Source organism: Coturnix japonica, chromosome 1 (assembly GCF_054131305.1).
Source record: "Coturnix japonica strain WE chromosome 1, WE-NBRP24, whole genome shotgun sequence".
Taxonomy (NCBI): domain Eukaryota; kingdom Metazoa; phylum Chordata; class Aves; order Galliformes; family Phasianidae; genus Coturnix; species Coturnix japonica.
The window spans coordinates 42,248,086-42,275,601 of NC_140663.1; the positions used below are offsets into that span (position 1 = coordinate 42,248,086).

A 27,516-nucleotide genomic window follows, 5' to 3' on the forward strand; every position below is an offset into this window, starting at 1 on the left:
CGTCACGCGGGTGCCGACAGCCCCGGCTTCACGCAGGCGTGGGGCGGCTCAGGGCCGGCTCAGGGCCGGGCCACGTTTCCCCACCCCCGGGCCCGGAAGGAGGAAGTGGCGGCGGGACGGCTGCCGGCTGTGCGGGGTTCGGCTGCCGCTTCTCGTCGGAGCCGGAGGAAGGCTCCTCCTCGGCGGGTAGCGGCCTTGAGTGTGCGAGCGGGGTGGTGAGGGGCTGTGGGTCCAGCTGTGGGCGCGGGGCGGCGGCGGGTGCTGCGCTTTCTGTTTCGTTTCCCTCGCGGTGAGAAGGGAGTGTTGTGACTGCTGGAAAGCCTCGGGGAGAAAGAGGCTTTCACCGGCTTCTCACCGTTTGTTGTTGTTGTTTGTTTTTATGAGATGGAGGGAGAACGGGTGTTTATGCGTGTGTATCTGATGCTGCCTAAAGAAGCGTTCCGCCCTGTGCTGGGGTGGGAGCGTATCTACATGCAGCCCGGCTCGTGGAGGCACCGCTGGGTTCATCTCTTGGGAGGTGACGGGGTTTCATGTTCTGCTACAGTTCAGCCTCGGGTCCTCTCCGTTTCCATCCTGCTATCCCTGCTAATGTGACCTGGGGACTCTGAGGGATGCAGGGAGAAGGGGAGAGACCAAGTTTCTGGCATACCAGGGACAACAGCAACTTGAGTGGACTATCAAAGTCTTTTCACCAGGACAGACGTGAAAAACAATGAATTCTTTAAGATTCCTACATTCTGTAACATTAGCTTGCCTGAAGGTTTATTCTGTTAACCACTAATGCAGCTGATCTAAATCTGAAAGCATAAAATACTTTAAAATAACTTTCTTTGTACGTGTGTGTTATGTTTTGGTTCCAGCTTGACTTCTTTCCCCCTCCCTCCCCCCCCTCCCCCCTAAAGAAATATGGATGCGAAGAGTAGAATGTGTTTAATTATGAATCGTCAAGCACTGGAGAAAGACATCAAAACCTCTTACATTATGGACTGTATGGTTGCTGACCAAGTCCTAACATTGCAGGAGGAGGAGAAAGTGAAACAACAGGTAGAGTCATCTCTGTTTTTTCTTTCTTTTTATTATCCTTCCAGGCTGTTCTTGTGTTTTATTGTCCTTTCTAAAAAGAGTTATTGCTGTCAATCATTACTACATTACAAATGCTTAACCAAGCACTTAGCACGTAGTTATATTTGCAGTCCATAAGGGTGAGCTGAAGTCTTGCTCAACTGAAACCCATATCTACAGCAATAAACGCAGTGAATAACTTGCAGAGTGATAGACTAGGTGTTTTATAAAGCTGATTAGATGGTTTCTCTTGCCTGTGTGTAACACCTATCTTAATGTTTGTTCTAGAATACACAGAAGGAGCGAGCAGCTATGCTAATAAATACTCTTCTTACCAAAGACAACAACGCATATAGATCTTTTTATAATGCACTGCTTCATGAAGGGTACCGGGATCTTGCTGCGCTTCTTCAGGATGGCATCCCTGTCTTCTCCTCCAGGAATGGAAAGAATGCCATGGATGAGATGACTTCATATGGTTAGTGCAACTGCAGCAGTCCCAGTTTCTGAAGGGAGAGAGAAGCTGTGTTTTTATTCACTGCTAGGTGACTATCTGTAATACCTGTTCCACCAAAAAGGAAGTAAACAATGAGCTTGTTCACTTGTTTTGGTAGCATGATAGTTGGTAGTTCTGTATTTCATATGATAGGAGAGGATGGTTATGACTTTCATAGGTTATCTTGAAAATGGACATCAACGCTCAACAAGTGTCAATGAGTGTCAGTAGGTGCTATTTTTCTAGTGAGGTGTTTAATTCTGCACCTTTGCTTCATATACATTTCTAAGTCAGGCTGCCCCTCTGCTGCCATCTGCTGCACAGCAACAAAATGTAATGGAATATAGTTAGGAAGGTTCAACCTCTAATGCCTTATCACCTGTATCTGCCTCTGATGTTTAAGCCAACATAATAAAAGAGGAGGTGTGACTTTTGGAATAGCCCTAGTATATCGTAAGGGAAGTAAATTTAACATAAGAAGTTTTAGCCTTCAAAATTCAGATGTTTCTCATTTCGTGCAATCTGCAGCTCTCAGCACTGCATGCCAACTGTTAATCCTGTTAATTGGTTGCTAGTTTCTCCACCAGATCTTTTGCTTATCTTCAGTAAGGTCTAAACTTTACAGAAGTTGTCTTCTTTGATTTATATGGAATAAATTGGTAGTTTTTGGTGGGATGAACTGTCTTACTGCATTTGACTAAATGCAGCTGAATCTTACAGTATATTTTTTGGCACTGTCCAGTATACGAATCATAGAGTCATTAAGGTTGGAAAAGACCACTAAGATCATCTGGTCCAAGTGTCACCGCATCCCCTGCCTGTCCCTCTAACCATGTCCCTCTGCCACATCCACATGCGTCTTTAACACCTCCAGGGGTGGCAACCCTACCACCTCCTTGCACATTCTCTTTTCTCTTCTTGGGACTGATGTAAGTGTAGTTACCAACCGAGCACTGCTGTAGGTGGGAAGCTGATACCTGTTAATTGTGACATAGTTAGTCCAGTAGTTCTTAGAGCATTTGTATGGGAAACAAGCTGAGCGAATTGTTTGTTTTGTTTTGAAGAGGCATAATGTTTAGAAATCACTTCTTTTCATTTTTCTTGTTTCTAACTTCAGTTAAGACAACTCTCTGCGAAGGAGGTGTACCACAGAGACCAGTTGTGTTTGTTACTCGGCCGAAACTGGTAGATGCTATTAAACAGAAACTGTGCAGCTTAGGAAACGATCCAGGCTGGGTGACAGTTTATGGAATGGCGGGTTGCGGAAAGACTGTTTTAACAGCAGAAGCTTTAAGGGATCACCAACTCTTGGAAGGTACTATTATAAAAAGATCAATATTCTAATAAAAATTGTTAGAAATATCCACACACTGAGCATATATGGAGAAGTATCTTAAGTCGTCTTAAATTTAATTTTGTATTTAGCATGATAAATTCCTTAGGTGCTTCTGAAATATTGTTTGCAAGTTACTAATTTATGGAAAAAGACTCTTTCAGCTTGTTACCACGAAACCTGCTTTGATTTATGAGAGTAGATGCATCCTCAGCTAACTTGAATTTGATATTTCTATCGCTACAACATATAAAATGGTTTTTAGTCTTTATTCTTTTTTTGAGCATTACTTGTCAGTTCTTCAGGCTTCTACCTATGCTGTATGAGTATAAAACATCTTGCTCAGACTGTAGTGTAGATTTCAGTGATGTCAGACATTTGTGGTGTGGTTATACTACTTTCATTTTAGCTCACGATAGATCATAAATGAAATCATTTACTGATGTTTTTCTGTATAGGACATTTGGAGCAGAACATTAGGCTGAGATATTAGAGAACGTGTCTGAGGATTAGAGAATATGGCATCATGTGCTGCAGCTGACTCTTCTAGATGCCTTCTTGCTAACTGTTTTGTGATCATTTTGTATCCCAAGCCATGAACTCCTGTAAAGTGTAAAAGTGAATGCTGAGTCAGAGAAGAGGGAAAGGGCTTGCCAGGGGTCAGGAAGGAAGACAAATAGAGAGGAGGGACAGCATCAGTGGCAGTGTGAGCTTTGGAAATTTGCCTTACAGTGCCTGTTCCTTGTAAAATATAAGGCAGTGAACTTGTAGAATCACCCTCCTGTGGTACAGTAAAGTTTTAAGGTTGGTTTGCAATAGACTTTACAGTTTATGTTTTAATTTAAATTGTATTATTGCTTGTCATTCTAAGCTACTATAAATACTTCTAATTTTGAATGTACAGCATGATTAATATTGTTGTTCTGTCAGGTTATTTTCCAGGCGGAGTTCACTGGATCTCTGTGGGAAAACAGGACAAAGCAGGGCTCCTCATAAAACTACAGAATCTCTGTAGTAGATTAGAGCAGGACTCTACTCTTTCACAGAGACCACCACTTAATATCGAGGAGGCCAAAGATCGTCTTCGTTTGCTGATGCTGCGCAAATACCCAAGGTGCTGTTAGTAAAATGCAGTGCTGTTCTTTTACTATGCAGAGTCTAATCATCTGAAATCTATTATCATTAATGTTTCTGTTCTTAATTAAAAAAAAAAAAAGAAAAAAAAGCAGAAGAAAACATCCTAACCCTTTCACCTTTTGCTTTCCCTTTTTCTCTTTTAACGTAGATAATTTAGAAGTGATAGTCAAGTTAAAACTAGCAGTACTTCAAGAATTTTGATGCTTTCTTAGGAACTACTGTTAATATTTTCTATATTACTTTCTTATGGTAAAAGAGAATGTGTTGCGTTAGGTTAATAGCATTCAATTATGAATCAAACTTCACTAGTTCTTGGAGAAGCTTGCGTTCAGCTTTCTGACACAGCATTTTTTGTCCTTTTAAAGTGCTTCTTGTATTAGTGAAAGTAAATTAAAGTTGTACTTTATTAGTTCTGAAAATGTTCTTTCATCATTAAGGTGAAATACCGTATCGTATTACTAATCTGAAATCTGAAATTACTACTAATCTGAAATTACATATCTGAAATATGAAATATGTTTTCTTTAACTAGGTCTCTTTTGGTCCTGGATGATATTTGGGATTCCTGGGTACTAAAAGCATTTGATAATCAATGTCAGGTTCTAATCACCAGCAGGGACAGGAGCGTGACCGATGCTGTTTCTGGTAAGGAATGATCTTCTCTTCTGCATTACAAGTGATGGATGTGCATGTTTGCAAAGTGTTATTGTGAATTTTTAAAAGAGCTGGATAGAATCCACGTCTGTCAAGTTGTGGACAAAATGACAAAGCTTTAGCATTCTGTTCTATAAAAGTATACTTTTACATGAAATACACGTTATATGTTGTCCTGTGTGTATGTCTACGTTGGGAATCACTGCACTCTTCAGTAAATTAGCCTGCCTGATGCTGCTGTTTAAACTGATTATCTCTACATATGAAGTAGTCTCTGAGCTGGATCCTCTGCTCCAGATTTTTCTTAGAAAATGCTCTCAATTTTCATAGCATTTTAAAGATTCTTTTCATTTTTTTCCTGCTGTGTATAGGCAATAAGTATGAGATTCATGTGGAAAGTGGACTAACACATGAGAAAGGACTGGAGGTTTTAGCCCTGTTTGTGAACATGAAAATATCAGAACTGCCAGAACAAGCTAACTGCATTATAAGGGAATGCAAAGGTATGATACTTGTCACTTTTTAAACCACTCAGTGTTCTTTTATTTTTCTTCTGAATTTTGACTTACAGGAAAGGAGGGAACATCTAATGATCAGAGGGCTGGAGCACCCAGCTAGGAAGAGAGGTTAAGGGAGCTGGGCTTGTTCAGCCTGGAGAAGAGAAGGCTCTGGGGTGATCCCATTATGGTCTTCTGGTGCTTGAAGGGACCTTATAAACTTTTTACACAGTCTGATAGTGGTAAGGCGATGGGGACACCTCAAGAATTTAATTAAGAAAATTTCCTGATTTATTCAACCACTAGACTAAACTATTGAATTGTGTTCCTTCAGATTCTCTAAGATGAATTTACTTCCTTCCTCCAGGTTCTCCTCTTGTGATATCCTTGATAGGTGCATTACTCCGAGATTTCCCTAGTCGCTGGGAATATTATCTCAAACAGTTGCAGAATAAGCAGTTTAAAAGAATAAGAAAATCTTCATCTTATGACTATGAAGCCCTTGATGAAGCAATGTCCATAAGTGTAGAGCAACTGAGTAATGATTTAAAAGATTACTATAAAGACCTCTCCATCCTCCCAAAAGATGTTAAAGTGCCTACTAAGGTAATAACACCAACGCAAAAAACTCATAGCTTACTTTGTTTATTATTATTATTATTTATGAATTTGATTTGATGGTTCTCGTAGGTTCCTTCCAACTCAGGACATTCAATGATTTTTAGTGATATATAAACAATAGCTTTAAAGAAATAGTAACATTTAAAATTATTATACAACTATTGTTATACGCAACTTAATTGGTAGACTGGATCCATTACTATATCCTACCTTTTATTGCCAGTAATGAAGCTAAAAAACTGTAACTGAATTAATATGTTCGTAATATTAATTTAACATACACTCCATGCATAGCTCTTACATTAAGTTGTAACTGAACTGTCTGGAGGCTTAAAAACTGTTAGGGAATTTCTGTTATGAAAAATACATAATCACCATGAATCAGTACAAATAGACAAATGAAGGGGTAGCTTGTATTATCTGTCTCTTATATAACTATTATCTGTCTAATTATATATAGTTTGATATTGAACTTACTGAGTTATTCACAGAGCATACATGTCTTCTGCAAATGGTAATGTTTCTACCATGTTTTTGTGGTTTTTTTGTTTTTTTTTTCCAGTTAATTTTTAGTCTTTTATGGTATTCCTACAGTTTTGTTTTTTCCTTAGTTCTAATTATGTTTTCTGCTTTTTTAGGTGCTCTGTATTCTTTGGGATATGGAAACCGAGGAAGTTGAAGATATACTGCAGGAATTTGTTAACAAATCATTATTGTTCTGTGATCGTAATGGGAATTCATTTCATTATTATTTACATGATCTTCAACTTGACTTTCTTACAGAGCAGAATCGCAACCAGCTTCAGGTAGAGTTCTGGCTTATCTGCTTACTTCTAACCTTATTCTACAAAGCTGAACTTTCTTCAGAAAACATTCCTTTTTCAAATAGTATCTAGAGTAAATTCATATAATAGGACCACACTACAGTTAAACTTAATGCTGGCTAAAAATGTCTTTAACTTGAAAATGAGAAGTGATTTAATGATAATTCCACACGGAGCTAAGAAACTAACAGAACTGTATAATGTCTTGGGTTAAAAGGGACCTTTAAGGGTCATCTAGGTCTGGTTTTGAAGGAGAGGGCAAAAAAAGTAGATGGGAAGAAGAGACCAGTTCCTTGCTTTATATGTATGTAAAGGGTCATTTTTATTACTGGTTGTGCATGTTTAATGTTAAGAGTGACCTGATAGCTTTTCTCAGTCTAAGAAGGAAGATTAGCAACTTGCTTTTCTGCCTTTAATATCCAGGGAGTTTCTGTAGAAAGTCTTCAACATAATTTAAATTACAGTTTCTTAAGATAAGTTTTTCTTATTTAATGTATTGACATTTTACATTGAGAAGTAATAACAATTAAAAAAATGTTTAATATTAAAATCAGTCCACACCTTTTTATAGTGTCAACTGAAAGCGTCTTTGGGTTCACATTGCAGGAACTACATAAAAACATAGTAAATCAGTACAAGAAATATTACAAGCTTCATGTGCCTGTGCTATCTCAAGAGGACTGCATGTACTGGTATAACTTTCTAGCATATCACATGGCTGGTGCCAACATGCAGAAGGTGAGTTCTGACTGGGTTCATCTTTTTCTTTTCTTGACCCACTGCCCTTCCCCTCCAGGCCATTTTTCCCACTCAGAGCTCTCTTTTCCCTGGCCTTTGGGCAGACAGGCAAACACTGAACATAAAGTCCTTTATGGGTTCCGCTAACTGTTATGAAAATGACTTCATTTCTGCCCTGTGTCTCATTTCAGTCCGTTCATAAGAAGATTTCTTATAATGCCTTTTGCTTTTCTTTTTCTTTTGAGGAAGACATGGTAAAAACTCTTCCTAAGCTTTTTTGGAAATCCTGGCTTACTATGTTTTATAATAAAATTAAATTGATGTTTTTAGAGTATTCAAGTAGATTGATGAGTGAACTGGAGTGAATTGTATTAACATATATTAAATACCTAATGTGTTTTCCCGTGGTTTTTTATTTTTCCCTTGAGTAGATTCAGTTGTGGGACTCATGCTCTGAACTTTTATTTGTATTTCTTGTAGGAACTCCGTGATCTTATGTTTTCTCTAGACTGGATTAAAGCTAAAACAGAATTGGTAGGACCAGCTCATCTAATTCATGAATATGTAGAATATAGTTCAGTCCTGGATCAAAAGGTATGTAAAAGGTAAATGATCAGTCTGTTCCAAATATGTTTTTCCATCTTTTATTGCATTTTATTTATGAATGTATGTGGGATACAAAGGAAGTGTAAAAATGAAACATTAGGGCAGTCCTAAGTTTAACTTTACCTTGGAGGAGAGAAAATGAAGGATTCAAAAACTATATTTTTTTGTTAACTTCAGACCTTGGCAATTAACTCATTGGTGAGAATCTGTGGTTCTGTGATAATTAATGGTGGGTGCAGATGGTACTCCCTTTCTTGGGGGAGGTTTAGTTGTCCTATTGGAATGGTCATTCTGACATTTAACATTGACTGCTCATTGAGTAAATCATTGCTTCCGATATCCTTATTTGAAAAGTAAGGATAATACACTTTTTCTGAATAAAATAGCAAAATATTTCAGTCTATGATAGGTACTTGGTAATAGAACTAAGGAGAACTAAATGCTTCTGCAAGAATACTGCCTGTATAGAAAATTAAAAAGCAAAGGCCACTTAGAAAATGTATCCACTTCACTAATTATCAAACATTATCTGCTCTGTACATAGGATACCATAATACGTGAGAATTTTCAAGAATTTCTGTCTTTAAATGGGCACCTCCTTGGACGACAGCCTTTTCCTGACATTACACAGCTGGGTCTTTGCCAACCAGAGGCATCTGAGGTGTATCAACAAGCCAAGCTACGGGCTCAAAGAGAAACGGGAACATTTTACTTGGAATGGATGTAAGTAGCAATAATCCATTTGCTGATGTTTATCCCTTGATTCAACAAAATTGTTGCATACGCAACTAAACACCGCAATGGGTAATAAAAATGTGCTATGTTTTTAATAGGAAAAGAAAGTGAACTAATTTTCAGGAGCTAATGAAAGAAAAAACGGACATGTAAAGCTACAAATTAGTAATAATTTCATAGAAATGAAGAAATATATTTACTTCTCAGTGAACGTTCATTTTAAATATCTACACAAAGGTGAAAATGTGGTATTTTGAAACTTTATAATTTTTTAGAAAGATGAGAATTGTAGGGCAAATATAATGTGCATGATGCAAACTTGAAAGAGAGCACATAGGAGATCACAGCTTCAGAAAGAAGTCTGTTTGGACATGACAGATACCAGCTCATTAAGATGTTATTAGGAAGACTGTTTTGCTTTACAGTGGCTGTGCACATGAGGTGGCACATTGGTTTCTTATGCACATTGTATCTTTCTTGGTTTCTAAGCTCTCAGCTGTTGGAGAGCACCATAAATTCTCAGTGAACTTAGAAATTGGTTTCCCTTATTTTTCATGAAGGCTGACAGATAATTTGATGTTTCAAAAGCTTGCTGCACATAATAGATGAACAAATGCTATATTTTAAAGAGGATTTTGAATGATTAGAGATGCTGGGAGATCCTCCTCCTCACAAATGAACTATCTTCTCCTGCAGAAATAAAAAATCCTTGAAAAACCTGTCCCGTCTGGTTGTTCGTCCACATAGAGATGCAGTTTACCATGCCTGCTTTTCTAGGGATAGACAAAGAATAGCATCATGTGGAGCTGATAAAACACTTCAGGTAAAAGTACCTACCTATGCATCAGCAAAGTATAATGCTGTGTGAAGTTTTGATAATGTTTGTTAATGATGCTCTTGCTTTCCTTTTGCTGTGAAGATATTAGAAATCTTGAATATAACAGAGACAAGAGATAGAAAGGGTGTTACATAACACTTTTAGGCTCGTAAGTATTGTTTTGTAGTTCAATAACTATATCATTATACCATAGCATGAGAGCATGCTATGAACACGAGAACATGAGATTCCTTTTAATGTTACAAAAAAGCATAAGATTTAAGTAGTGCGTCCCATGTTTCACATTTGTTTGCAGAAATGGTATTTCCCATCTACAGTACTAAAAAACAGTGAGACATGTTTGTTAGTTCTTTACAATTTCCATGGGGTTTTAATGGATGTTTGGCGCTATGTTTGTTAATTTTGTCATGCAAAATAGAGAAATCTGGGCAGAAAAATGAGTCCTGAAAGCTGAGGGCAGCGGTAGACTGGAAAAAGGTATTCAGTTGTTAGGAAGTGAATATGGGGAGAGAGAGAGGAAGTGACTAATACAAATTTGCCAGCAGTCTGCCTGGAAGGAAGCCAGACAGCTCTCAGGAAAACTAGCAATCAGCCAGCCACTAACCTGGTAAAGTATCCATATTCCAGACAGCCAAAGGTAAGGGTAAAGAACAAGTTTTCTGCAAGCCTTTGGTATTGTTTTGGATGCTTGCTAAAGTAAAAGTATTAGTGGTCCTTAGTTGCTGTTCATTTGCCTGTGTAATGTGGTGGTGCTTACTACTTTCTTTTATTTGCTGGCTTTTACACTGTTATGGTCATGGCATCCACCCACTTAAGGAGATGCTTGGTGGCTGTGCTGAAGTTACTGTGCTGGGCTTCTGTACTTCATGGCTTCATTATTGGGACTGCTGATTCCTTGTTTTTCTCTTGACTTTCTATCAAAAAAAGGGATTTTATTTTATTTTATTTTATTTTATTTTATTTTATTTTATTTTATTTTATTTTATTTTATTTTATTTTATTTTATTTTATTTTATTTTATTTTATTTTATTTTATTTTATTTTATTTATTTTTTCCCCAGAGCCTACGCTAGAAGAGATAATACAAAAATTAACAATCATTTTTCATTGTTGAACTTTGATCTTAATCTTGTTTTTCCTAACAGTGACATCAAAATAAAACTAATGCCTTCAGATTTTAGACTAACCCAGAAGCAGAAATGACTGCCAAATTAAGAGCAGATATTCTGCAGAATTTACAGTAGATGTAGATTTCCTTTTGCTTTGTCGCTTTTATTTGAACAAATACCAACTATTTCATTATCACTGTTAATCCCATTTAATGAAAGAAGATAGGAAAAATAGGGATTTCACGACTGTAGCATCTTGAATGTTGCTGCAAAGAGCAAATTGTGATTTGTTAGAACAGCTGAAGATTGTTTATTCTTGAGCTGGAAAAGGTACTTTTCACCATCATTAAGATAAGCCCCAGAATTTTAGGGAAGTGGTTAATGTGCAGTGCTTCTTCCTTGCCATCCTTTCCTTCCTTGTAACCAGCTCAAAAGAGACTCCTAGCACCTTTACTTAATTATCAATTGCTGCTAAAATTCTTTATTCAACAGAAGGATATCGTATATATCAATCTGGAATTTGTACTTCTAATAACAGTGCAGATATTGTTAGTAAGCTATTGTGTGGTGAAGTTATTAAAGTAGAGTAAGAAAGTACATGTATTTAGTCTTAAGGAGTACAGAAGTCTTATGTGGTAGATGGCCTAGCTTTTGGCTCAAAGGTTATACACAGTCATTAATAAAACACATAATGCATACGGATTTTTTTTAAATTAGTTTTCACTATTTCTTTCCATAATAATTTCTATCATCTCTATAGATTTGAAGTTCAAATTAAATGTTTTCATATTACTTTCCTTGAAATTATACGTGCTTTCAGAATGCAAGCAGTTTTATGAAGAGTTTAGCTAAGGGAGCTCTTTGAGAGAAAGCAATCCTTTATTTGTGTAGCATGTTTTGAAGTTGTATGCCAGCTAAAAGATTTCATTCCTCATTGTATTTTTTCAGGTGTTTAAAGCAGAAAGTGGAGAGAGATTGCTGGAGATAAGTGCTCATGATGATGAAATACTTTGCTGCACTTTTTCTGCAGATGATAAATATGTAGCAACTTGTTCAGCTGATAAAAAGGTGAAGGTAAGTAAACGGAGAAGAGACTTTTTTGCTTATTTGTTTTGCATCATCATAATTCAGATTTCAGTTTTAGCCAACTCAGGCAGAGCAGATTCTTAGGACAGAAGGTTTTTAGTAACTGTTTTAAACCTTATGTGGATAATTCACTACTTTAAAAACAAAAGATCTCATACTTGTTACGTTAAGCATCATTTACTTGTGTTAACAACATGCATACACAATTACAACTTATTTTACTTGTACTATCAGATGATTCTTTTTATGTAAAACACAATACATGAGTCCAGTCCTGTTTGTAACATAAAATGAAGGTATCCATAAATGTTTTTCTTATATAGTGCTTTCTGTTATATATTATTTTTCATTTTATTTTTAATTCTTCAGAACTGCACCAAAAATCTTGATGGTATTCTAATCTTTCTCAGATCTAAACTATGATCTTCCTCATCCATTTGATATTTAAATTGTTCAAAATTAGCTGTGAAATTTTCTATAATTAATAGTAGGCTGAAACTGAATTTTGACAAGAGTAAGTTGGTTTTATTTGGTTGCAGACACCTTGTTATAAGAACCTTTGGCTGTAGATGCCAGGTTCCAGTTCTTGTTTTGAAAAATGTGTATATCTACATCTCTGCTATTTTAGTGAAAACAATCTGAAATCACAGCTGTGTGTTAATAAATGTAACTACATGTGTTTTCCCTTTCTCTTCAAGCATTTTTATGTGTTATTAAGAGCATTTTTAGGGCTTTATTTGTATTCCAACGTGATTTAGAAATTTCATTTTTTATTAAGTACATTGAATTTATTTAAAGCTGATTTTTGTCCTTCAACTCTGTTTAGATCTGGAATTCAAGAACAGGCGAGTGTTTGTACGTATATGAAGAACACACAGAGCAGGTCAATTGCTGCCAGTTCAATAACAGAAGGGGTCAGTATCTTTTAGCCACCTGCTCAGATGACACTTACATCAAAGTAAGTTGAAAAGTTTGTGATAAGCAGTATGGGAATAATCAAAACAAAGTAATTACTGTTGTAGAAATATGCTTCAAACTCTGTAAATTAAGGTTTATAATGAGCCCACTGGAAGAGAGACAGAAACTGATCAAGAGTACTGACAGGGCAGAACGGAAGAGGAATATTTATACTTGCGATGAAAAGTCAGCATATTTCCTATTGGCTGAGCACAAAGGTGAAGACTTCTAGAGGATGGGAATAGGAATGGGAGAGCCTGGGAATGGAATACCTGATTAAAAACCGTAAAGAAGTAAAAACAAACAAACAACAGCCACAAACAATACAAAACTAGGTGCCAAATGATGAAATGAATAAATAAATAACCTAATAGAAGGGGAGCAGATATATTTTCTTATTAAATTGATTTGACATAATAAAGAAATGAAAGTGGGTGCCAACAGAATAACAGTAAATCAAAGCAAAAGATTTGTCAGGTCAGCAATCTGGCAGTACTCAGACTATGAGGCAGTATGTCTACTCAGAGCAGAAGCCATGTAAGTGAAGTGTCTGCGGAAGGAGAGGAAGTGGAAGAACAAAGGAAGACCTGGCTGTGGGTAAGGGTGGAATTTCACAGCACAAGTATGTCCAGTAATAGAAAAGAACAGTAAAATAAAAATCAGAGAGGCTGGATTTCTATTTATTTATTTTTTTTTAAAGAGAACACTGTTCAGGTAACTGTTTCTGCTTTGAATTCTCCCTGAGCAGACAAGTGAAAGGTTTGGTAGCAAAAAGGCAGTATGTGCTGTAGGCCTAGAAAGTGCATGTGTCTGCATGTGGCCTCTAACGCACAAATTGTTCTTTTATCTTTATTAGAGAGGACACAGTAATCCAACACTGAGTTAAGAGATTTCATTTTAGTTACTGTGTACAAGCTACATAATTCTGAACTTTGAGACTGAGAGGAAGGAAAGAGGCTAGACAAAGTTTAATCCTCACTCTGAAGAAGCCTTTGGTAACTTTGTGCTATTTGAGGTTCTTGCATTCACTTTACAGAAAGTGTTATATAATAGTCATGGGAATCTTTTTTATGCGAACTAGCATATGGAAGTAATTTGTGGGGGAACCTCAGGCATAGCTTCAAGTCTGTGAGCACGTGGGTAAAACTAAGAAACATTTTTGAGAATTTGGTTGCCACTGTGATTTTGTGAAAAACATGTACAATCTGTCTGTGAATAATTTATGAATTTAATGGCATTTACATATTTATTTCTCATGCAGCTTTGGGATCTGAAGGAGAAGTACTGTAGGAATACAATGTTTGGTCATATAAACGCTGTCAGTCACTGTAGATTTTCACCAAATGATGACTATATTGCTAGCTGCTCAACAGATGGAACAGTGAAGGTACACATCTTATTTTTTTAAATCAACTGCCTGTTTGGATGATTTTTTTGGGGTATAAAATACAAAGTATGGGTGAGATAATTTTGTATTTGTGTGGTCAGTTTTCATGAATTAAACTCTGAAGCAGTTGAGTATTGTTCCCACTCTTAATGCAAGGCTTGATGAAGTTCTGTCCAGTTCCAGAAGAAGAATTGAGTGGCTGCAATTTTAAACCAATCCCACTGAGTCTCATTTTGAGTGCTTTCTACTATTAATAAAAATAAAGTATATAGTTAAGAGAACTGGTGTGGAAGGTGTTCTGAAATTTTCTGTTTAAAGAAAAATAATAATGAAAACGACAGCAAAAAAAAACTAGAATAGTTAAAATGTCTGTCATCTGATATTGAATAAGCAATAAAAGATATTTGTGTACTGAGGTAGTTATGTTTGTCCTTAGAACACAAGCATTGCTTTTTATTGCCTTTGACTGCAACAGAACTACCTATTTCAGTACTGCAATTCATAAAACACTGATACCTTTCCATGGGGCTGCTATGTCAGTAAAGTGAGATTGTAGTATCTGTTGTCATTCAGAAGAAAAATTTTGGTAGAGGAAACAGAAATATTCAGTAGCTCTCTGGAAGCTGCCTCAGTGAAATAGGGGTACAAACTTGTATCCAGTGTACCAGGTTTCTTGTTGTGAGAGGACTTAATAGAGTTGCAGAGAAGATGTTATTTTTGCCTTTAGTCTGTTTTTAAGTAGAAGTTAAGACAACCATCTGGGCTTGCTTGTTTCTCGTTTTCCTCACTTTCTTCCCTAAAAAGAAATTGGGAAGTGGTTCTCCCCTGTTGTATTCTGTATAGAATCATAGAATTACTCAGGTTGGAAAAGACCTCAAAGATTATCACAAAGATTATCAAGTCCAACCGTATACTCAACTGTAAAGAGAAGTTTCATGTATTTCCTTTATTTTTTTCTTGAAGCTTTGGGATGTGCGTTCAGCAAATGAACTGAAAACTATTGAGATAAAAGATTTCTTCAGGAATGCTGATGAGCACCAAGATGAAGTGGAGGTTTTAGTAAAATGTTGCTCTTGGTCCAGAAGTAGTGATACAATTTTGGTGGTAGCCAAAAATAAGCTTTTGGTAAGTATTTCATGTTAATAATTCTCTACAGGTGTAGTATGTTGCCATCTAGGTAGAATTTATGAATAATTACTGCATTATAAACTACCTAGATGTTTCAGACATAAAGTGCTTGTTTTTAAGTGCATGTTTAGTAAAAAATATATAGATAATAAACATGATGAATGAGAGAAATACCTTCTACATTAAAAAATGTATACTGTTAAGTATATAAACTGTGTCTGTGGTGAAGTCATTCCAGCCCTGTGCTCAATATTGTAATTACCTTCACAGCTTTTTGATGTTACAACATGTAACCTGTTAACACAAGTCATCGTAAGTCATCACAGTACAATCCAGTATTGCGACTTCTGTGCTGGGGATGAGTTAGTAGCAGTAGCTTTGTCTCATTGTTCTATTGAGGTAAGTGATTTCTTTATTGCTACGATATACCAAGAAAGAGTAATACAAAGTGTTATGTTTGTTGTGGTTTTGTGTAAGGAGAGGTAAAACAAAGTGGCATTTTTAATAGCTTTTCAATGTGCTTTATTCTTTACAATTTTTGTTTACCTATAAGATGTAAAATAGGAATTGGGAAATAGTGTTTTGAGATTAGGCATTCCTCTTAGAAAGCAGAACTCAGTTTTATATAAAACCACTAGGCCACTGTATGTGTTCAAAGTTATCATGTGATTATTGTCAGTCTCCAGAGTGTATGCCTTCCCATCACCTATCTCAAAACAGGCAAACAAAATACCTTCTCCTGTGTGCTGCTGCAGGATGTGGCAGTTCATGAAAGAGGAATACAACAGCTGAAATAACTTTGGGACTATCATGACTAACTAAGCATGTACAAGTATTTGGGTTTTCTGTTCTTCTTTGTTTTCTCTTTTTGCAACCTACTTGGTCAGCTCACTTGTATTTTCATAATGTGTGAGTTGTTTTTTTTGTAATTCCTCCCACATCTTTTAAACTTATTGTTGTCAGAAGCTTCTGTTTCCATGTCACTGACCATCAAATTGTCATCAACAGGCACAGTTCTTTTTACATGACAGTTGTAGAGTGAGAAGTGAGGAAAATGCTAGTAGAGGTAGTAATGAAGTATGCTTCTTTTCAGTTTTGCTTGAAATATAATCAAAATCCACTTGAGTTCTTTCCTATTTCTGCTGCAGTTATGGAATATGAAATCCTTATCAAAAGTAGCAGATTGCAGGGGACACATGAGCTGGGTTCACTGTGTGGCATTTTCCTCAGATGGATCTTTATTTCTGACATCATCTGAGGACCAGACAATACGGGTAAGATGACTTTTTTTTTTTTTTTAAAGCTGGTACTGTTTATGTGTGTTTATAAAGCTAAATTATTTGTTAAAATTGTTGTTATAAAATTAAATATTCATATATAATAATATAAAGCATTTATCATTGCAGTTATAAGTATTTAGCTTTGTATTATATAAACATACAAAAATAATTCTCTATACAGTAAAATGAGCTGCCTATTTTTTTTGTTTATGATATAGATAAATAATTTTTTAAATCCAGTGGCATTTCAATAGTAATGATAGTTTTTAGATTTTATCTAAATTAAAAAAGGGAACAGTTTTGATGGTCCTTTTGTAAACTAGCAGAGTTAATATGCCTTAATATTAAATAATAAATAGATAAATATGTTAATATTTAGGGCAGATTCTTATAGTTTTTAATGAGACAATACAACTACGAAAACAGACCTACAATGTACCAAAGTAACATTTCCTTCTCTCCAAGCTAACACTTACTTTCTTGATATTTTGAAAGCAATTGAAGTATAGAAATCTATACTTGGCATTTACTGTAATAGAATTTTAACACTCTTCTTTGAAACAGAAAATTGTGGACTTCATGGTCCTGATGCCAAATACTTAGAGGCCTGCTTGGCAGCCTGGAAAAAGAATTATTTTTTTCATCAGTTGAAATTGCTATAGCAATTGCGCAACTTTCTGTAGTAAATAAAAAGGGCACTGTTTCAAGATAGGTGTTATTTGCTAGGATATAAGACTTTGGTTTAAAGGTACTCAGCAAGTTTTATATCTTGTCCTTTAAAACTAATGGAACACTGTTCTTCAACAGATTTGGGAAACAAACAAGGTGTGCAAGTCTTCTGATGCTGTGCTAAAAAGTGAACTGGATGTTGTATTTCACAATGGTGAAGTCATGATTTTAGCAATTTACAATCAGAAACATATTCAGGTAAGCTATATTTCTCCATGTGTTAGTATATTTGAATTTATATGTAAATCTCAGTAGGAAACAAAGCACTGAAATAACTGCCTATTCGTGACTTTCAGCAGTTGAATCTGTAGCAGATGATTCTTAATATGTTGTAAGATTTTAAATCTAGGAGCTCTGCCTCATAACAGAATAGATTTTTCACCTTTGCTCATGAAGAGAAATTGACTGAAGAGTCAAACTGTAGTTAAGCATTTGTACAGTAATTCAACAGTGTGTCTGCTGTCATATCTCTAAAGGTAGTTTCTCCTGTGACTGTGATGTTTAATCTTTAGTGATCTGTAGTCTCTCAGAAATGCATTCCTAGTCACCTTTTGATGTGCTTTACAATCATTTTAAATGCATCACACTGGTAGATATTTTTAGCTTATAGATTTTTTGTAAATCGTTATATTCTAAAGATCTCATCAGAATTGGTGTAAGGACAACACTTGGTTGAGATTGGTGGGCTGTACCTGCTTTTAAGCTTTAAGTCATGCTTACGCTCCATTTGGCACAAGTATCTCACTGGCAAGTAGTTTTGAGCTCAGAACTCACTATATGGCTTTTGAAATTCAGGAATAACTTGTTGACTTACTGTTTTATTTGATCATGCAAACTTTTAAAAGCCTTCTGAGACTGAGCTGTGTTTCTGTCTGCAATCTTGTCCTGTTCAGACAATGATCTACAGCAGGAGTTACGCAGACCTTTAAAGCAACTGATTTGTGAAAGTATCTGGTCTAGATAAACAAAAGTTTAGAAACTGACAAACTCTTCTGTTGCTGTTCCTAGCTTTTTATTCTATTTTATTTCAGTTCAAATTTTAAAATATTATGTTAATTAATTTCCTATCTTGCAGCTCATTAATGGAAATACAGACAGCATTATCATGCAGACAGAACCTCAGGAATCCCTTATTTGCTGCTGTTGCTTAAGTGAAGATCTTAAATTTGCAGCATTTGGGCAGGAGAATGGAGCAATAAAGGTATTAAATCCTAAGCTTGATCTTGAAAATAATAGGAATCAACTTTTCTTTTTAAAGAAATGTCATTTTAGTTATTCTCTCCAATAATATTCTTTGGTATGGTACTAAAAATTTTTTATATTTGAGTGACACTGAAATGATGGTAGTTTAAAGGTAATGCTTACAATGCAGTTTTGCATTTCATTTCACCAAGGACTGATATTTGTTGTCACCATCACAGAATGACAGAATTATAGGAGCTGGAAGGGATCTCTAGAGTTCATTGAGTTCAGCACCCCTGCAATGCGGCCTCCTAGACCAGGTTGCACAAGTTGACATCGAGGCACAGCCTCCCTGAGTAGCCTGTTCCAGTGCACCGTCACCATTACTGTGAAGAAGTTCTTAGACACATTTCTGCAGAACTTCCTATGCTCCAGTTTGTGGCCATTTCCCCTTGTTCTATCACCACACACTGCTGAAAAGAGTCTCATCCCTTTGCCTCCCACACCTTAGATATTTATAGACATTCATCAGATCTCCTTTGAGTCTTCTTTTCTCAAGGCTGGACAGACCCAGATCACCCAGCCTTTCCTTATAGGGGAGATGCTCCAGGCCCTTTATCATCTTTGTGGCCCTCCACTGGACTCTTTCCAGGAGATCCCTGTCGTTTTTTTTTACCAGGTAGCCCAGAACTGGACACAAGACTCAGTCCATTGATTGAAAATGGTGTATTTACAGTCTCTTCGTATTTAAAGAGAATTTGTGTTGAGAATTTGAACTTCCTTTCCCTAAAATATGTAAAATAAATTCAGTTACTGCATTTTTCTTTGTAAAGGTACTGCAGTTGTTGGATGGGAGATTTCTGACGTCCCGGGAGGCCTACAGGACATCTGTGCAGCATTGTCGATTTACCACCGATTGTCAGACTCTGATTTCAAGTGCTCATGATGCAGTCATACAGGTTTGGAAGATATTTTAAAGGGTCATATTGTACCTATTTTTAAAAATAAGTTAAAAACATTTTTTCTATTATACCTAACGTAAACTCAGTCAATGACCACTGTATATCCTGAATATGGAACCATCTTTGTTCCATGCATTTTGAATTGATTTTATGTTGCATTAGGGTAAGTTGGCATCCTTGATTCTACTGCTGCTTTGATTTCTGCTATCCTATTTATCTAATTTGCAAGTGTTGCAATATCAAGTAACTTGTTGCAAAGAAACTGTAAATAAGAAGTTACTGTTTTTTGTCTGGATGTCCTCAAGTGGGATGCAGCAAATTAAAGCACCAGATGGAGACAAGGGGCTGTAGAATCTGTAGGCCATTATTTATATTCCATAGAATAGTGAATATTATGGAGTTCTAATGCAGTACATGATAGAACCAACTCTTTTCAGATGGATGAAAAGAAATACTAATTTTCTTTGAGAATAACTCAACAGTCCTGATCATGTGAGTTTGGGATGCAATTCAGCACTGGCCAGCTATGGACTTGTCTATACTGTGTAAGGGAATAGAACTGAAACACTTGAGTGGGCTGCTGTGTCTACCTAGTCCAATACAGAGCTGAGCACAGATACTTGCAAGAAGGTTGCACTGACATAGTCTCAAGTTAATAAGCTCTCCTTCTTAGCAAGGTTGATTGGCTGTAGAGAAGCATCATTGTGTGTGTAGCATTTTAGCTCATCAAGGAATGCACTTTGAAGTGAATGTCCTGGTCATTTATACTTTAGTATGTACTTCAGTTTTCACTGCACGGCAGTTGCCTCGTTACTGTTCTTTCTTTGACGCAGAAAACCTATTTGAAAACCAGTTAAGTCACTGTCATTTAAATTATATTGAAGTTTAATAAATTCTGTAAGATAAAATGACATTTATTCAATTTTCGGTACAGGGTTTGATTAAAATAGCATCATTTTGCCATGAAAACACTGACTGAAATGACACTTCCTTAAAAATACTCTTTAAAATATAAATTAAATTATAGATTTATATTTACTTTTATAAAAATCTAAAAATTTAAAATATGAATTATGCAAAATTTAATAGAATTCTAGAATATCGTGGATTGGATGGAACCATGGGAATCATTGAGTCCAGCTCTGGGCTCCACACAAGGACCAGCCAAAATTCAAACCTTGTGTCTGAGAGCATTGTCCATTGCTCTTTGAACAACTCAGGGCTGTGACCACTGCCCTGGGAAGTCTGTGCCAGTTTCCAACCAACCTCTGGTTAAGAACCTTTTCCTGATCCTCAACCTGACCCTCTCCTGACACAGCTCCATGCTGTTCCCTTAGGTCCTGTCACTGTCATAGAGAGCAGAGACAAATGCTTTCCCTCTGCTCCCTTAGTAAGGAACTGTAGGCTCCTTTTCTCCAGGCTAAATAAACCAAGCGACTTCAGTTGTTCCTTATCTATCTTACCCAGTAGACCCTTCACCATCTGTGTTGCCCTCCTTTGGATACTTTCTAATAGTTTTATATGCTAACCTGCACACATGCTTAAGGTGAGGCTGCACCAATGCAGAGCATAATAATCACATCCCTTGACTGGCTAATGGTGCTAATGCAACTCAGGGTATTATTGACTTATTTGGCTGCCAAGTGCTTAAGCACCAAATTCACTTATAAAAAATCAGACTCTGGGAAGCGCTTTGCTTTCAAATTTTGCAGTGGTTAATGCTTTAAAGTGAACTACCTCTGAGATTGACTACCGTGTCTTCTAATAAATTGCCATCTCCATAAAAACTTTTTATCATTCCTACAGGCTTAAAATTAAATAGTTAATTCTTTTTAAGTTATTTTTCTCATACACATGTATATTCCATCTTTATTATTAGGTCTGGAATTGGCAGTTGAATGAGTGTGTGTTTCTAAGAGGGCATGAGGAAGCAATCAAAGACTTTGCACTTCTAGAAAATTCAAAGCTTCTTTCCTGGTCATTTGATGGAACAGTGAAGGTAAATAAATGGCTGTGTATCACGTAGAATTCTTCTTAATTTCTTTAATTAGAAAAGCTATTTGGTAACCTCTGTATGTTGTTGTACAGTTATTAAATTGATGGATAAACAGAGATTTTGTAATACAAAGTTAATGACAAATGCTCACCAGTGTTGAGGCTTGCTGTAAAACTCCACACAGAAGCAATCTACAGAAAGACATCCTGCCTTAGTTATTAATAAATAAATAATAATTATTTATTGGTCAGACCTTAAATAGGATCTAGGAGAGGTGGAGCCATGCTCCACCCCTTCCAGGAGCACAGCTGAATTACTTTCACCTGTACTCCTGCAGCTGACTCATTGCTTGCCTCAGATGGTTAATCAGAGGTTCAGGTTGTGATCAACAGTTTCCCATACAGTTGTATTGACACTCATCTGGTTGAATTGATCTGGAAGTATGTGTTGGTTTAATATAAAAATTAACATTTTATATTTCTGATAATATTTATTAATTATTTTTAATGTTGCATTTTGGCAAAATATCATATTAGTACTGCACACACGAGTTTTATTTCCTTTATTAATCTGTATGATGCAGGTCTTAAACTTCTTTTTTTTTTAAAGAGTATTATACTGGAAACACGGGCTAATTCTGTTCCATAGGTTTGGAATATCACCACTGGAAAAACAGAAAAAGATTTTGCTTGCCATAGAGGTGCTGTTCTTTCTTGTGCTGTCTCACCTGATGGTAGCAGGTTTTCATCTACTTCTGCTGACAAAACTGCAAAGGTTGGTTACGTTATGTACAAAAATAACTATGATTCCTTGTTTGGCCTGACATTTTTGCTCTATTTTTCATTATGAGATAACTAGTGATTATTTTACTAACCCTTTTTTATTTCTAGTATTAAAATTCCTGTATCTGTGAACATGTTTCTAATGCTGTTACAGACATTCACAATTGATCTGGATATAACTTCAGGCTGTCCTGGTAACCTCTATGTGAATAAAACACACATTTAATGCAAACATCTATGAAGAATGTTTTGTTTAGTTCTCTCTATCGATTTATTAATAGCCTAATGTTCTAATTTGGAAACACACGTTAAGAAATAATTCTGAAACTTTACATGAAAATGTTATCCATGTTGTTGGTATTATTTTTGTTCAGAAGCAAAGCTTGAGAAGTAGTGAACTGCTAAACATTCTGGGCCTGCACCATCAGCTTTTTAAACTATAGTTCTGAATTGACCCATGAATCCCAGGGACAATTTTGTGAAGTTCTTTATAAATGAATGAGTTGCTTTAAAGAGTATATTCCAAGGAAAGGGTATACCTGATTGTGTAGGTTGTAACAAAAGCATTCTTGTGTGATTCAGAAAGTGAAAGCAGAGTATGTAAAGTGTAGTCCATATATAAGGAAAGAAGCCTTTTAAGTGTATATATAAGAAGTGATTTGTACATTTGAATACTAATGGTTTTCTTTTAGAATGAAAGTGGTAAAGCCATAATTGTTTTTGAGCTTGTTTTCACTCTTCTGTGTTTTCCATGTAGATATGGAGCTTTGAAAGTTCATCTGTTCTTCATGAGCTGAAAGGTCATGAAGCCTGTGTGCGGTGCTCTGCTTTCTCTCCTAATAACAAATTACTGGCCACCGGAGATGACAAAGGAGATATAAGGGTACTGCTTTAACCTTGCTTATGTTATAATTCAGTTGATAGTCAGTTCACACACTGAGGAGTTCTCATAGTTTGTGTTCTGCATGTCTGTTTAATTAGCATCATACTGAATATCAGTTGAAGATTGCCAAGATACCTTGCCACATTAATACAAGGTGACAGTAACTTGTAACTATACAGATAGATTTGTTTTCCTAGGTTCCATAGGTTGATGAATGATGCTGAACTACTCTACTGTAAATTCCATGAGTGATTAAATCCTTTCTGTATAATTCTGTTGTAGGAGGAGAGTGTTTTTTTGGGTTATCCTGTCATTTCCAATTGAATGATTATTTTTAAAGTTTTTTTTTTTTTTCCCCCTCTAATATAGGAAAGTATATTTCAGCTTTCCTTACGTTTACTTACATAGTTAATGTTTTCTTTCTCTCAGATTTGGGACATTTTAACAGGTGAATTACTTCACTTCTGCTCCTCAGTTACTGTGGATGAAGGAGAACCAACACACGGTGGTTGGGTAACAGCCCTCTCATTTTCTCCCGACAGTAAGATGCTTGTGTCATCTGGAGGCTATCTGAAGGTAAGCCTTGAAATAATAAAATGATCTAACTTACCTAATGAAAAGACAGTATGCTGGTAATTCTAAAGGAAAACCCAAACCACTTAAAATAAACAAGTCTGATATTTTTTTACTTAAGACTGCTCCATCATTGTCATTGTCTGGCACTTCTTGCTTTTCTTCTCCAGTTTGAAAGGTCCTTGAATGTATTTATAAAATGGAGTTTGTTTTTAAACTCCATATGTGCTGTTGTTCATAGAGTTCACGATGGAGTTGGGAGCTTCAGATCTTTATTAGCAAAGCTCTTCTTAACATCTTTAATTTTAAAGATCCCAGTCATTTCTGTTCACCTTAATATCCACTCAATTTCATCTGCAGTCATGTTCTTCATAAAGAACATGAAGATGCTCTGTGTCCTACTGCATTTACTTACTTATTTAAGATAACAAAGTTCTGAATTTCTTTATAGAAAAAATGGGAAGTGAATATTCAGCCTCGAAAGACATACTTGCTAACTTAAACTGTGTGGTTATATTTTATAGTGGTGGGATGTAACTACGGGAGAATCCTTGCAAACCTTCTACACGAATGGAACAAACCTCAAGTCAATACACGTGTCCCCTAGTTTTGAAGTATATGTGACTGTTGATAATCTTGGTATTCTTTATGTATTACGGAAGTTGTGATTGATGGGCTGAACGCTGCGGAGATCATTGAATTCATTTTTTGAGCTGGAATCAAGACTGTGCTAAATTTTTCTCTCGTTAAGCTGTGAATTACATTTCAGTGTTGTATTCCCAATGTTTTCATGCATATCTGTTTACATTTCTGCATGTTTTTGCGAATTAACTAGCGTTTAGTCTTGTTTTTGATAAGCATCATTATAATGTATAACTCCTGATTTGCATCTTGAGTATATTGCTTCCAATTTTGTAATGAAATTTTATGAAGATTTATTCAAATTAGGAGAAATCAATAATTAACAGTGAAAAAATAATAGGAATATAATAGATCAGTAATGTATTTTGTGCAAGGGCTGATGGCTAAACGCTCTCTTGTCACGAGCACAACTGTGAGAGACAATTTTATTCTTTTTTACTAAGATGAAAGACTTTTCATTTAGTACAGAATGGAAAGAATCAGGGACATCCTTCATTTGGAAGAAGCCAGCTATACTGCTGCTCCAAGTTGAAAACAAATCAAGTGGCTTTTCAGTTTACAGCAGCATTGCTTCCCTCTTGCCCCAAGAATCTTCACACTTCTAACCTTGTGGAGATGTAAGTGATATGGAGAGAAATGATGTGTGTGAGCTATTCTTATTAAGGGGAACATCTTGAGTCTTGTTTTCTCAAGGTAAAATCTGAAGGGATATTGGAATTGAAGTGGAAGAGATTGTGCTGTGCATCCATTCAAACGATGGTACAGCTAACCAGCTAAAGTGACACTGGGAATGCTTTAAGAGGTTTGTATTTAAAAATATTAGAGGGTGTGAATTTGTGTTTTTTACTTTTGAAATGAGCGTTGAGTTTATACTGTGAAGACATTTCATTGTCGGCTTTCTTAACATTGGGTTCTTTGTGCTGTGATCTTTTTTCCTGGCAATATGAGATTTTTATCATTGTTTTGTTTTTGTAATCTATTTATAGATTCTCTATGGGGCGGAATCTTTGATGTTTTCTACTAGTTGTACTTGGCATATCTTTTGTGAACAACTGGTTAACAACTTTTCTTAGATGCCAGTAAGCCTTGTTCCACTAAACTGCCTTTTAACTATGAAGAGTGACTGCACAGACATTAGTGCCGTGATTTTTGTAGTTGGCAGTAGCATGCGTCATCTAAACACTCAGTTGTAAAAGGTGCATTAACAAGGGTGTATCACCTGGTGCACAATAATGAAATTTTCACTTTTAGTAGCTTTTTTTGCTGTGCATTTCAGACGATTTAATACACATTCCTAATATTTTCCTGATTTTGACAATCCATGGTTTTTTTTTCCCTCTTTTTTAACTTGAAATTCCACTGTTTCTAAGGTGCTATTGAATACGGGTCAGTATAATTAGAGTACTGCTGGCAGAAATACAAAGATAAGAAATTTGATAGAAAAAAAATAATAATGTTTTGTATTGTAAGTTTGTACAGCATTCAATAAAGATGATCCAGGCAACACAAAAGAAATTTTAATTCTTGAGTGTTGTTTCTTTGTTTTGTTTTTACTGAGTAGAAGGGAGGGGAGGTGCTGTCTATTTTATTTTCCTTTTATAATCTTTTTCTATGTTTTTACTGTCACTATGAATGTAATGCTGTTTTTTACATCACATCACAAATAGGTAAGCAGTGGTTTTAAATATCATGTGACACACAGGAAAAAATGAACAAAGGCAATCTATTGTCTTGAAACATGCCGTGTACAGTTCGAGATAGATATGTTTCTACGTTGTCTAGCTTGTACAGACCTCATTGGTACCTGCTCTTAACTGAAGCTGAACATTCAGGTAGTGGGATGCTCCTCTCAGTCACATCGTCCCTTCACTACGACAACGTTAGTCAGAACTTAAGAGACCTGAAAATACAGGATCACTGTTTCGCATGAGAAACCAGGGCAGAAAGCTGTCTTTTGTGACAATGTTAATGGATCTCTGATGAAGGGAGAATCTGATCGTGGCTTAACAAAGAAAATGTGGAGAGTGGAATTCATGGAGATTTTCAATTTGGAAGCAAATAGCCAGCAAGTAGTACAGAATCTTAGAAGCATGTGGGCTAAATAATGCATTCTTAAATTATTCTGGAAGGATGGCAGCACAGGAGCATTGTGCTTGTTGCTGCAACTTAGGAAGCTGTGCTTCATAATCTGTATTTATGTGCAAATAGATAGAGTTGACTACTAAGACTTCGTGGCTGCAGTGGAAGGAGAGATTGCCTGAAGAACCAAAGAATAGATGTGATTTGCTGGAAAAAGATTTAAAAAAATAAATAAAAAGCTTTTAAGACAGGGGTCAACCAAGGCAACAGCGTCTTTTAATTTAAAATATTTAATTTAAAATATTTCAGCAGGGAATAGAATCCTGCTGTCAGTGGAGGAACTCTCTGCCCCTAAATTATTGTGTGTCTCCTAGGAAATGATGCAGTTACACTCCCTATTACAAAACACTGGGAGAACTGCAAAGTTTCTATAGGGAGTCCAATTGTATCTAGCTACAGCAGTGCGTGTCCTCGTCTCTGTTCTCCTGAGGTGTTTTAAAGATGATGCTTTTGTAGGCTTTAATAGAAAGCGAAGCTGAGTAAGCAGTCTGACACATTGAATTAGTCATAGCACCTGGCCTGGTTTCGGTCGAAGCAGTGTTAGTAGCACACCAAAGTTTGGCTGTTGCTGGGTAATGGGATCCCACTCAGGGCTGGGCCTTTCAGTGGGGCAGAGTAGCTGCCATGATGGTGTGGGGCAGGGGGTAGCCAGGACAGTGCCTGAATGAGACACAGGGTTGTTTCATAACACTGACACCACATGGAAGGCTGTAAAGCTTTGGGCAGTTGACTGGGTTTCACAGAATCACAGAATTACCCGGGTTGGAAGGGACCTCAAGGATCATGTAGTTCCAGCCCCCCTGCCTAGCAGGGCCACCAAACATACACCTTTACTAGATCAGGTTGCCCAGGACCCCGTCCAACCTGGCCTTGAACACCTCCAAGGACGGGTTTCACCACAACAGTCGTTTTGGCACCCAATGTGGAGCTCAAAGCATTAAGATAATGACCATCTGACCAGGGTGCCTTAAAATAGAATTGGTGTAAGTGTTACAATAATTAGCAGTTGCTGGTCACTATGCTATTTTTTTTTTATCTTCACAGATCATCCATTTCTTTTCATGGAACCGTATTCCTTGCTATATGTGACCCCTACAGAACTGTTTACAATTTCCGGGGGTTGAATTAAGGTTATCTTTT

General features: G+C 36.4%; 1 protein-coding gene across 6 annotated transcripts; it reads left to right on the forward strand.

The window, feature by feature from the left end:
* The first annotated feature begins 24 nt into the window (after positions 1–24).
* APAF1 (apoptotic peptidase activating factor 1) lies at positions 25–25,758 on the forward strand. Of its 6 annotated transcripts, none has more exons than XM_015858858.3 (27): positions 25–186; positions 861–1,044; positions 1,351–1,540; positions 2,676–2,873; positions 3,822–4,005; positions 4,561–4,673; positions 5,054–5,185; positions 5,547–5,785; positions 6,439–6,606; positions 7,231–7,362; positions 7,843–7,956; positions 8,513–8,691; positions 9,400–9,526; positions 11,599–11,724; positions 12,563–12,694; positions 13,955–14,080; positions 15,044–15,205; positions 15,479–15,607; positions 16,357–16,482; positions 17,296–17,415; positions 18,293–18,418; positions 19,233–19,358; positions 21,241–21,360; positions 22,006–22,131; positions 22,897–23,022; positions 23,452–23,598; positions 24,120–25,758. In XM_015858858.3, exons 2-27 carry the CDS (start codon positions 907–909, stop codon positions 24,261–24,263), a joined length of 3,750 nt encoding a protein of 1,249 aa, XP_015714344.2. In that variant the 5' UTR covers positions 25–186; positions 861–906; the 3' UTR covers positions 24,264–25,758. The 6 variants fall into 6 exon arrangements, 3 of the variants coding, with proteins under 3 accessions (XP_015714344.2, XP_032299933.2, XP_032299928.2); XR_014934254.1 differs by having other exon boundaries at positions 31–186; positions 16,302–16,482; XR_001554307.2 differs by having other exon boundaries at positions 31–186; positions 12,563–12,650.
* The last annotated feature ends 1,758 nt before the right edge of the window (positions 25,759–27,516 follow it).